The 13,055-nt window shown below is 38.2% G+C and overlaps 1 protein-coding gene across 8 annotated transcripts in view; it reads right to left on the bottom strand.

The window, feature by feature from the left end:
• Nucleotides 1-13,055, bottom strand: part of GRM1 (glutamate metabotropic receptor 1) — a 172,202-nt gene that overhangs the window by 53,624 nt on the left and 105,523 nt on the right. For all 8 annotated transcript variants that reach the window (XM_072331559.1, XM_072331557.1, XM_072331553.1 and 5 more), the window contains one exon: nucleotides 9,143-9,378. In XM_072331559.1, the coding sequence (XP_072187660.1) occupies nucleotides 9,143-9,378 (236 nt within the window). The remainder of the gene's footprint in view (nucleotides 1-9,142; nucleotides 9,379-13,055) is intronic.

Genomic DNA, 13,055 nt, shown 5'->3' on the forward strand with positions numbered 1-13,055 from the left:
TCTTCCCCTTTCCCTCAGGTAACTATGCAACCTTGCTGCCTTACTTGCACACTTCATTAAAGACATATTTAGAACTACTATTCTTAACGTATCTGTTATTTGGAACAAGTCTAGCAGATAATGAGTTGCTGCTACTCTTACAAGAGGCAGGAATGAGCACACTTAAAATCAAACTCAAAAATGTAAAGAAGTATTTGCAGCTTTTGATGTACTTTAGCTAGCATCAATCGTGATTTTCACCATTAATAAATGAAATTTTTGAGTCAGATACCCTCACAGATATTCAATTATAACACGCAATGATGGAGAAAATAAAAAGCAGAGAAAATAGGACTGATTAAGTTTCAAGTGTCATTCTATTCATATGAAGCCTCAGACTTTATCTGAAAGAGACAGAACTCAGTTATTGTTCTGCAGCTTCCAAAGCATTAAACATCTTGGATATTTATATCAGGAACCTGAACACATGTTCAGGCCCCTAATTAATTGCCTTGATTAATACCTGAACTTCTCTCGTTGCTATTGACTTCCATGGGGATAATGGGAGATCAGTATCCTTAAAAATCAGGACAATCTATCTAGGTCTCAGAGCATGTTCTTCAGGAGCCTAATTTTGAGCTTCTTTGTTAGAAAATGCTAGTTTAGAGTTGGAAAATAGGCAACCTTCATACAAAGCATATTTATTTGCAGATAGATCTCTGGAATAATTACGCCAGTAAAGAAATGCTATAAAACTGCTGGCTGAGTTAAACAGCATTCTACCTCCATGTAAATGAGAAAAGGAAAGATAAAATCTAACAAAACACTATGAGGGTGCATGAAAAGCAAATGGCCTTGTTTCCTGATCACTTACCAGTGTTATTTCATCGCATTTATTTACAGATTTGATTAAATGGTTATATCTAGGCTAATTGGTCTGATAGGTGACCTGCAGACATACACATGCACAATGATTTCTAAGACCAAGTTAATTCATTTCAATTATGTGCTTTTCTTCTCTCCATGCTACTTGCACAAGTTCAAAGCAGCTGCAACAGTCCAAGCAGCATGGACTGCCCTGTTGCTCCCCAGGCACACCAGACAGGAGCATGGAAGAGACACGAGGGACCATGATTTATGTTTTGCTCCTTTTCAGCTCTTGTTGGTTCACTCATGGAATGGAGAAGGCTGCATGTCACAAGCCTACCTGAGGATCCCAGTTGACTCTGGCTGTTACAATCCACAATGGAAAATGTAGATCTAAATACTACATTAAGAAAACTTTTGTTATATCCCACTCTAACATGAATATATATTTTTAGACTGTCTTCTATGCTGTTTTCAACAGCACGTGTAGAACAATTTTTATGGATTCCAAAAGAAGAAAAACAGATTTTTCTTGACAAACTGTTTAAAAAGTATTTTTAAAAAATGAAATATTGGATCAATATAGCTACTTTTTCCAAAACACAGAAATAAGAAGCTAGGAACAAAAACCAGACAGTAGATAATGTCTTCTCTTAACAATGCCTATGATATATCACAGAAAAGAACATTATTAACAGTCCTCTTCATTAATCCTTATAAGTTGTCTGTAATTGTGTCTGGGAAATAAAATGAGTCTACAGTTCTCCAGCCTTACCTGCTGTAAGAAAGCCTTGGCTAAATAGTGTAGAAACCAGAGTTCTTTCAGACAGTTGTCCCATACACATTTTATTTCACATGCCTGAATAACTGATATCAGAGTTTTCACCCAGCTGCGGGATGAAGCTTAGAATGTCCTGTGTCATATTGAGGACATAAAAAGTGACATAGGACTCAGCTTATTTTCTGCTCCAGAACCTAAGAATTTAATTGGAACCCAAAATAGGGGCAAAGGAGGGTGAGTCACCGGAGACATAAGGACACATACTGAGAAGTTCATGCTACGTCAATATTTTGATTTCTTCTGTTAATGAATGTGTTTAATATATACTGCATCAAGTAACTTGCAAGCAGTGACTATTATGAAAGAGTTGTCTGCTTAGACTCTTTCATAAGAAATTTTCTTAAATCATAATTTTCTTAAATTTTCTCTTAATTTAGTTTTATGTATCGTACTATAATTAACTCCCACTGTAGATGCTTCTGCTAATGCAAAGTCTCATGGCACAGGGTTCTCTGTGAAGCAGCTTTGCAGATGTCAAGATTAGAGGAATGTTCTATGGACTCCATCACCACAGCAGAACAAACCCTAATAAAGTCTGCTGGATTTGATTTGTCCAACACACAACATAACCTTAAACGTTCTGAAAACCACTCAGATCAGCTCACATTGGAAATTTATTAATTCTTTAAAGAAAAGATAGAAACAGTCACGTACGTGGCTGAAGTGCTCTGTCCTCTGATATGACTAAATCAAGATGCAATGCTATTTCATATAAATTGGTCAGAATTAAAACACATCTTAAGAAAAAAGACCATGATTAAGAAAAGTCCTGAACTACATTACTGGTGGACAAGGATGTACACTGAAAGGGGAATTATGTAAGTACAAAGCTGTCTAAGAATGGGAATAGGTCAGCCATCAATTTTCTATTTCCCCATCCAGTGTAGTAAGTGAAGTCACAGAGAACATCAGAGAAAAACAAACCCTATGACAAACTTAAGTACAGGCTCTGCAGACCTTCTAAAAATACATTATCCCACATCAGAAGGAAAAAAAACAAACAACAAACCACTCACCTCACTAAAACTATACTCAATCTGTTTATGTCTGAATGAGCTAGGTCCTTTTTTAATAGTTGGTGGCAAAAATGGCCAACACTTAAAGATGCTGTTTAGAGACATCTTAACTGATCTGGCTATCTTGTTGATTTAGTAGTTTGGGCATAGCATCCCACACACGTAACTATGCTGCTCTCCGACATAAGCAAGTGTCTTCACATAATGTACTGCTCTGTGTGTTCTTGCATTTGTCTTTGATTTCTAAAGCATCTCTGCATTGTGCTCCCTATCTCTTTTAGACCAGGTCTATACAAAGCCATTTGAATGACACAAGGTCATCATGGTGACAAAGCAAACTGCAGTTTTTTAATAGGTAATTTTTGTCTCAAGTCAGCATTAGTCATGTCAAAGTATAAACACCTTTTCTGGAATATCTACTTCTCCTTATAAACTATTTTCTGCTATCATTAGTGTGTTCTGTCCCTAACTGGGCATGATTTGAGGATGAGAACTGCTGAGGTATGATGTAGTCTTATGTCCTTTCCAAGAGAGCGTGATGAAAGATCGAAAAAGACACAACTTCTCAGTACCGAAGTTGATGGAAGAAGGTAGCAGCCTTTCCTTGGCAGGAATGAAGGCCAGCAGCATCCTGAGCTGTACTGACAGCACTACATGCCTGTTGGATACGATCACTTCACCAAACAACCATTACTTCCACCCTAGACTTTTCACTCATTAGGCTGCATTTAAACTGTGTACAGTTTAAGGACTTCCTAGTACGGAAAGACACTGATAATCTGGAGCTCATTCAGCAGAGGTCCATCAAGGCAGGTGCAATCCCTGTCCTGTGAGTTTAGACTGAAGGACCTGAGCTTGTTCAGCCTGGAGAAGAGATAGCTGAAGGAAAACCCAACAACAGCACTCTCATATCTCCAGGGAGGATATTAAGAAAAGAAGGACAGGCTCTTCATAGTAGAGCACAGTGGGAGTATGAGAACGTGGACATACATCTTGAAACAAGAGAGGATGAGATTGAACATAAGGCCAAACTTTTTCAAATCCTCGCTGTGGAAAAGGTTTCCCAGAGGACTCTGCTGCCTTCATCCTCAGACGTTTTCAAGTCTTCGGTGAATAAAATCCTGAAACCCTCAAAGCTAAACTTATGCCTGATCTTTCTTTGTACAGGAGGTTGAACTACAGCCTTCTTAAGCTACCTTTCAGCCTGAGGGATTACATAATTCTGTGACTTTGTCTGCACTCAGTCTGATTGTTTGTCTTGTACCCAGACACGAATTAGCAGAAAAAGTAATCTTTATGGCATGACCAAGGTATGAGTAAGCATCCAAGGGAACTTGACCTGCAATCTCCTTTGGAACAACAAAAAAACTACATTTCTTGTTCTTGTCCACCACAAACAGGTTCACTGATAAATAATCCTTCTCCTCAAAAATCAATTAAATCAATGAATGAATCATTGAATTGCCCACTTTGTACCACTTCACTCTGTAGAAAAATATCTGTGCTGATTGCTTGTCAGTGTATTCTGATTTCCCAGCAGATGAACTGCTGTGAACACAGTCTGATGTTTGTATAAGTTCCATAACAAATTTCATAACTCTCTTGTGGTGCAGAGGAGTATTCATCCTATCTAGTTCACATAAGCTGCAGCCATTGTATTATCTGCCAAGAGGTGAGTAGGCATTCTATAAATGAGCAGTGAAACCTCCATAGATGTGTTTGAATTGCACTGCGTTCTACATCATTTCTGCATACATGAGAACTGGATTTAATTTATGCTTATTATTCATGCTTGTCAGGTCCAACAGAAAAACATTCGTAACTGTAGTTTTGTGAGGAGAAAAGGACTTCTATTCAGGCTATTTCTATCAGCTCAGAGAGGAATAAACCTCCTAAAGAGCTGCTGGAAAAGTGCTTGTCATTGACAGTACAGTCTATCACCATATCTTGCTGTCAGCATACAGTCTCCTAGATGTGGAAATGGCTGATTAGTCTGATAAATAGACACAAGTAGTGACTGCAGCTTGGAGCATTTCTGGAATTGCGTGCCAAGGGAGCACAGCATCAGGATTGTTCTGAGATAGGTATTTTCTTAACATCTCAAATTCAGAAGCTTTTTTTCTGGTAGTGTTAAAATGGACTACACTGTTCTGATTTATCATCTGAAGGCAACGAAGAATGTTGTGAAGTTCTGAAGCTCCCTATGAGTCAGTGGCCCACACAGAGATGCAGGACATTCTGGGTTTCCTGAAGAATGCAGTTAGTCACAGAAAACATTGATAATTCAGTAGTGGACTGTTTATTTAAGAAGAATAACTCTAAACTGGAAGTGCTTTTGGCCTTCTAGAAATCAAGCAAAGAACAAAAAAAAAAAAGCACAAGAAAAATTCTAGACTTCAATATTATGTCGTTGGGAAGAGTATATGCTCTATATCCATGAAAAAGAGAAACAGCAAGGCAGTCACTTATGAGACTCATTTGGCTATAACATTAGCAAAGAATGAGTCAGAAATAGATCCCACTCATTTGGTTGCTACCCAAACAGGAAAAGTAGGGTGCTTCTTTTTAATTTTCACAAGAAATAAATAAATGTTCCCAAAAGAGCAGGTTTTCTTCTCTTCCCAATAACTTGTGCTACTACTATATAGTACTAGTTCATCCAAATAAACTATCTTGCAAATGTGGTCAGTCTTAAGATAGATCTCACAGACTGCTTTGCAGACTGGGATGCACTTGGATTTTCTTCCTTCTGGCTGTTCTTCTTTCCCTCTTAAAATATACACACAGTCTTCAGTGTAACATGAGAATTCCTGAAGGATGACATCAATCTCCTCAGTAGCTGAGTGAAAGAATTCATACAATAATTTCTGTCATCAAGGAAGAGGAATTTCTAAGAACTTGCTTTTGCCTTGTTTTCTAGAGTCTGCAATCCCAATCAAGTGCTGACTCAGTGTCCTAGAAATTGCAAATGCAGCAGCTGTAATTGCTTGAAGAAAAGTCCTTGCCTATCCATGAATGCTGAAAATTGAACTTCACATTCCAGTGCCAATTCTGAATGAATTACTCAATAAAATAATTAGTTTGTATGTGAGAAAATTATAATGGGCAAAAAGTAGTTGAAGATACTCAAATACAAACTGTGTAATTAATCTTCTTTTCAAACTGGATAGGACCAAGAATTCTGAATCTTTCTGAACAAGGTAGTTGGAGAAATACACTGTCTTCTAGGGCTTATGGTTTTTCTTAGGGATCCCACTGATGGGTAAATACAAAGACACTATGCTCCCCTAGACAACACAAGTATCTTTTGCCCTTGGTATTCTTTTTCATTAGAGAGCTTCCTGAGATGATGTCTCTCCAGAGACTGAAGATGAATCTGAGCAGACTACTACCTTTGAATCAATTTCTGTTTATACAGAAGTGCAGGTGTGCTGTGTTTTCAGTAATGAGTACCAGTGCACTTTCAGAATACAGAACAGATCAGGACCAAGACTTAGTCACAATGAATGCTAATAATGTGCAAGGAGTCCTGTGAGCACAGGGGACTCAGCACTTTCCATAATGCGAGATCCTGTGTGCCTTGTTACAGGAATACTGATGGCATACTGTGAGATAAGAATGAAAGCTCTCAGCTATAATAGAGTTGAAAAGCTTAATACCAGGGTTCAATACTTGATACCTTTCCTGGGGCAATGGAGTAGTAACAACAAGATTTTAATTTGTGGTGTAATGAAGTCAGAATGTAGTCTATTGGTGTTTTTTAGTGGATTTCAAATATTGCTGTTTATTTTTTGAGCTTTATGGCCCTCCTTTTCAAATCTGTGCATTCAGCCTTCTTTGTGAAGAATGTGAGAGGCAATTCAGATTTTTCTTTCCCCCAAATGCTTGTAAAGAGGCCTGTCTCCAAATTTGTGAGCGGTAAAAAAAAAAGAATTTTTTTTTTTTTAACACTGCCATACTAAATCTCCTTGGAGAGGAAGGCTCCACAATCCAGCTTTGGATCTGCTAGTATTTTAAGTGGCATCGTTAACCCTGCAGAAAATTCAGATAAAGATATATATGCGGAAAGCTGTTGTGAAGAATTTGTGTGAGTGTGTGAAGTCATCAGTCAGCTTTGTGCTGGTAAAGAAAAATAATTTGCCTGCACACTCTCTGGGGACATGCAGGTCTATTGATTCTAGTGATATGCCATTATTTGGAATAGATACCTGGTGGTGTTTTTCTTTTGTGATTTCAGGCAATTATGAACTTCTCAGTTCTGCATGATGATCCTGAAAGTTCATCCTCAAGTTTAAGAGACGACTGCTTTTGAGAAAAAGTACTATATATTTTGAAGCTCCATGCAAAAAAATTTAGAGGTTCTTGGAGGAGGGAAAGATGTTAAGAGTGCCTGAATTATGACAATTAACTATCCGAGTGTACTGATGTTTTAGTATTTCACTAATACTATTAGAATGTCTGACACCTGTTGCTTGAGGAGCACAAAGCACCGCAGCAGGTTTGCACCTGTACCACAGCAGAGGATGATAACCCTAGGACATCTTCTCTGATGTTTAGTGCCTTCAGCCCTGAGACGTCCTAAAAAGTTTGTTGGTGCTTGTTTGTTTTTCCATAAAGCAGCCCATTATTTTTTCCTATGAATTTTGTTTGTCGATTTTTCTCTGAAGTACAAATCTGTAGCATGCGGCCTGTATCTGACAACTCATCTACATGCAGAGAAGAAGTAACCCATTTAGTCCAGTTTGAAATCACTAGCTGATATTTGCCTTTGATGTGGCAAAGAATTATCATGTCAGTCCTGTCTACAGTTTGGTTTTATAACTAAATGGAGACTGAATAACGCACTACCCATGCTTACAGCTGCTGAGATTCAGCAGAAATCAGACATTTTCTTAAGTAACAGCCTGAAACTTTTTCACAACCAAAGCAAAACTATTTTAATTCTAAGTTTCTTAAGAAAGAAATCTATGAATTTGCTTTGTGCGTCCATCATTCATTCTTTCCTTAGTAATTTCTGCCCTTGTTGACCTATGTTAACTCCTTTCTATGAAGTGAAGCAGTCATAAAGAAATATAGATAACACAAATGAATATTTTGGTAGAATGCAAAGTTAATAATTACTCTGAGTAAAAAATATCAGCATAAACTCAACTATTACTTAGTCAATATGTCTTCCTACTAGCTCCCGAGAGCTCTGATTGGACCCAGTCAGTCTGCCAGTCAGCACATAATGCCAGTTGAGTCAGTCACAGTATTTGTTGATATGACTCATTTGTTAATAAGAGAACTGAGGGGAATATAAAGGTAATGTGAAAGATTGGAAGGTGTTGTTGGGAAGTACTGATGGAAGAGATAAGAACTATAAATACTGCAAGGAGTTAGCTTGCAATTGAACAAAGCAGTTAGGGACATAAAGTATAGGACAAAAATCAATGTGAAGTCAGATTTCATTATTACTGTTCATCACAGGGTAACTTCCTTATTAAAATGTATTCTTTTGACTGGAAATGAAATATTTATCAACTACAATTAAATACGTCCAAAATTATTCAATAATTATTTTATAGAATAGCAATCACATCCATCTAAATTTACCAGTACATTTAATCTTCCTAAAAAATAGTTAATTTCTCAGGTTCTGACATGAAGGAAAAAAAAACTGTTTATGAGCAGATACACTTCTCTTACTCATGAGCTAAGTATTGCTTCTGTTTGTAGGACACTGATGTTTAAATAAGTGCTACGTAGTGAGAAAAAAAAGTATGTGTTTTAATGGGTGAAGAAAAGAAAGTGTGAAACAGATGATCTCCCAGTTTGAAGACACACTGATTTTCCTTAGTATCATAGTATCGTGCGAGTTGGAAGGGACCTTAGAGATCATCGAGTCCAACTCCCGGGTTTCGAGCCCTCTGTGTAGCGAAGTGGCACTTCTACCCCTGCGCCACAGGGGGGATTCCGAACCCGGGTCCTCCAGTGCCGCAGGCAGCAGCTTAAACCACTGCGCCACTGGGGGCAAACCCTTAGGTTTGTTTTTTTTTTCCCGTATAGTATTTTCTCTGAATTTCCTGATTGTCCTGATGGTTAGAAAAGATGATTTTGGAACAAAAGGTTTCAATTTGTTTAAACTTTTCTTAAAATTTAACTGTTACTTATTTTATTCAATTCATGGCCATGCAGCCATATTACAAATTTAGGCATTCATCTCAGCCTCAGTGTAGACATAAAACCTCAAAGTGGAATGAGCTGCTTTTATGACAGAGCAGAACTATATTGAGAGGAATCTGTGCTAGAAATTTTCCTCCCAGAGTTCCAATTTCTATATTTACAATTTGGTTCTCACTTTTCACCATGATTAATAATTTATAAGCAAACAAATAAAGCTTTCCCCCCCCCCCTGCCCTGAGCACACATTCAAATACAAAAAGAGCTGATAGGTTACCAGTGCAGTTCTTCTGGAAGTTGGGATTCTCCAGTGGGTGTCCAGGGATGCGACACTGAAATCTATGCTGCCAGAACTCAGGAAACCAAGGATTGCGGGTATTGGTGTCCAGACGCAGTTTCAGATAGTAGTCATCAAATGACAAGACCTCTGGAGATTGCAGTTTGATAGTGATACCTCCATTTGCTTCCTGTTCATAACCTTCAATGACTTCATCTCTGTCTGCCCAACCATCACTGAAAAGAAGCAAAAATACCTTATTATCCAGAGACAGAAAACTTGTTTTGAAAAAGCAGCTGGCCAAAGGCAGACCAGAATCCTCGGAAGCAAGTAATTAGAGGAAAATCTAAAAGCATATCTAAATTCAGGCAGATGGAGAAAGAAGAAAGCGCAGTAATAGAGACTTGGAATGAGCGGTCTGACTGATTTCATGCCAAGCCCTCATTAACTCATCTGGAACGAAGAGGATTTATCTTTGTCCCCTTGGAAAGAATTTTTGGGTGTAGTTTCAGGTGTGATGTCTCCATGACTGAATCTCTTCCTTTTTCAGGCTATCCTGTGATGGTGGAAACTGAAAGAATTAATATCAATTGAAAGGAAAGTACTCCAGGATCCTGGGATTTCTTCTCAGCATGTGTGGACTGTATAGCTAGCAGAATAATTTAAATCAAATATGAAGTGAGAAAGTGCATTGTGTGTTGGAAGAGAGTAGAATATTCTATTTATCAAGAACTTAATAAAGCTGAAAAAATTCAAAAGAAAACCACATGCTATTCTCATACTGTATGGGATCCGTGATAACATATTTTTTTATTTTTATTTTTTTTGTCTTATAAATTTATTTATTTTAAAACAATGTATTTATATTTCACTTCTCTGTTTATTCACTTAAGAGACATTCTTCAAAACCTGAGGTTAAAACATTCTTGGAAAAATTATTTCATGGAAAGTCTATTTTAACGGGTTTGAACAAAGTCAGTTTTGCTTATCATCTGAGTTTTAGATTAGTTTTGTTTTTTTTTTAACTAGACATCTGTTGATTTTATGTCATTCTCCAGCTTTTATTAGGGTCTCCTAAGAATAGTGGTATTATAGTCTAATTTAGATGCAAATTTAAGTCAGCCACTGCTTAATTTTAATGCATTGGTCATCTCATGAGAGAAACAGGTTATTCTGGCACCTCAGATCCAGCTGTATCCATTCAGAATCATGTTGAAGTACTGCTGCTGTGAAAAGCAGCACTTTCAGAAGAAAAAAAGTGACTGACCATTGAAAAAAAAGTCCCTGTTTCACCCAAAAGTGACTTCATCCTGACCTCTCTATAGAAGACTTTCACTCAGCCTTGAGAAGAGCATTAGAGTGCAGAGCAAAGCCAGAGACATTTATAAAACGCCTGGCATAGATGTGACTAGGATTCCAAAGTGGAAAACATACAAGATCATAATCAGCAAGCTCTGTCACAGTTCTAGAGAGAGGTAAAGTGACTGCATTGGTTATCTGCAAGTCTGGTTCCCAGCCACCAGACTGAACAGTTGCATGATTTCGCTGCCATTTATATTGACTGCTGAATCTGGGCTGCAAGCACTTGGAAAAAAATTCAGGTCTCCATGGAAAAACAGGAATGCTCAGTGCTGAGTACCTTTTGTATGGGACATGGAATCCAAACCTCTATTACAGAAAGTAATTTCAGACAGGAACATCTGGCAGCAGACCTACTGAGCAACCAATGGGCTGGAAACTTGCAAAGACGCACTGAAGACCTCTCCTATGAAGACAGGCTAATAGAGCTGGGGCCCTTCAGCCTGGAGAACAGAAGGCTGCAAGGTGACCTGATAAAAGCCTCTCAGTATCTAGAGGAGAGCTACAGAAAACAAGGGAACAGACTCTTTAGCAGAGTCTGTGGTGACAGAACTAGGGGAAATAGCTTCAAGCTCAAAAAGGGTAAGCTTAGATTAGATAAAAAGAAAAAAATCTCTTACAGTGAGGGTGGAGAGGCACTAGAATAGGTAACTTAGTGATGTTGTCAATGCGCTGTCCCTGGTGACTTTCAAGGTGAGGATGGATAAGGCCCTAGGCAACCTGATCTATCTGCGACATCCCTGTTCATTGCAGGAGAGTTGGACTAGATGGCCTTCAGAGGTCCCTTACAGCTCTAAGGTTTCTATGATTCTAAGATGGCATTACATAACTAGTTTGAGCCAGAGTTTCATCCTTGTTTCCCCTTTGCCAAAGCTTTGCAGTAGAAGCAGCTGAACTATTTGAACCACTGCCAAAAATCTTCATATAGCCAAGCAGCACGAGATACATTCACAGTATTCATGTTGTATTCCATATGTGGTATGAGAGAGAAGAGCAGAAGGTGCAGAGAGTAGCTCTCCTGCAAAGGAGGAAGCAACCATTTATGAGTCCCTTTATGCAATGGTGGTGGACATGACATTGAACACCAAAGACACTCTACACTGTGTCTTCAGTGTCCTGTTCTGTCCAGATCTTGTCTTCGTACCACCATAGCCCTAGGGATAACAGCATGGTATGATCCTGACGTGACAGCTGCCTTTGATTTGCCACAGAACTGCACAGAGTCAGAAGGCTAAATTCTGTCCATTCCCGCTTCCTGCCCCACTCAGCTATACTGAGTTTTAGAGAGCGAAAGAAACCACAGCTCATCTACTCCTCACTTATGCTCAGTGCAACTAATAATACAGAGCACTCTTACTGCCTCATAGCAGAACACAATCTAGGCAGCCCTAGAAAGGAGAGAAAACTTGCTGGATTTCACATAATGAAAGCTATCGCCTAGCACCACAGAGAACAAAAAGACACAGTATTTATTTCTCTTTATGTGGGGGAAAAACAAGTAAGAGGTAACTGTCACAGTATAAGTAATTGAGTCCTAATTGCATGATTACTTCATTATTTGTCACAATGTTTACGGTTTGCAACCTGTAGACTCAAGCAGAAATATTACTGAGTCAAGCACATTAAGTAACCCAGCCATTTTTTACAAGGCTTTCTAGAAATGAGGTAGTTTCTCTTGTGCTTGGATTCTTACCAGCCAAACTCTGCAAGTGATTTATTCTCACTCCTTTGCAAGTTTGCCTTGGAAAATTGCCACATTCACTCTGAAAAGCAAAGAAAAACAATTCTACAAAGGTTATTAAAAAAAAAAAAAAGCAAACAAAGAAAAAAAAAAAAAAAAAAAAGGTGTATTTCAAGTTCTTTGAGTGCAGCTGATGGAAAACTCACAGATCATCACCTAATATTCCTTCAGTCTCCCCCAAGAGACCTCAGCTGAGGTCTCTTCGTAGCTCCAACTGTTTTTGTTCCTTCTTGGACTTCCTCAAACTATTAAGTCAACCTCATAAAGTTTCATTCCTAACCAAACGTGAAGAAAAGTTTCTGAAATCAGGAAAAAAAAAAAAGTTCATATGTGTTGAACATCATATGGAAGCTCTGCTCTAATTTCAGAAATGTCAAGGAAGCAAAAAGAAGCCCTCTGGTCTCTGAGGAGACCCCTGCCATTCTAGCAGCCTCAGGCTAGCAGTGCTGAGAGATGCCGTAGGGCCATGCAGCCACATCAGCATCTTTAGGAGAGACCTAAGATCTTTTTACCATATCTAATTAAATTTCTTTTTCCTGTGAAAAAAGGAATTAAAAATTAATTTAAAAAAATAGTCTAGAAACTGCATCTTCAGTGCTACATGAATAAATGGATGGTAATGCAGAAGGCAGGATGACAAAAAGACTTTTCTAAAGCTGAGCAACACCTTGATTCTGAAGCTCAGAGTGTGCACGTCAATGTCAAGAACATAAGACTAAATTGAATGGAAAAATGAAATTTCATTAAAAAAATAAAATCAAAACACTGCATTCTATTCCTTTGTTGTCAGAATCTAGTACTTCCCATTTACTT

This window comes from Excalfactoria chinensis, chromosome 3 (assembly GCF_039878825.1).
Source record: "Excalfactoria chinensis isolate bCotChi1 chromosome 3, bCotChi1.hap2, whole genome shotgun sequence".
Classification (NCBI taxonomy): Eukaryota; Metazoa; Chordata; class Aves; order Galliformes; family Phasianidae; genus Excalfactoria; species Excalfactoria chinensis.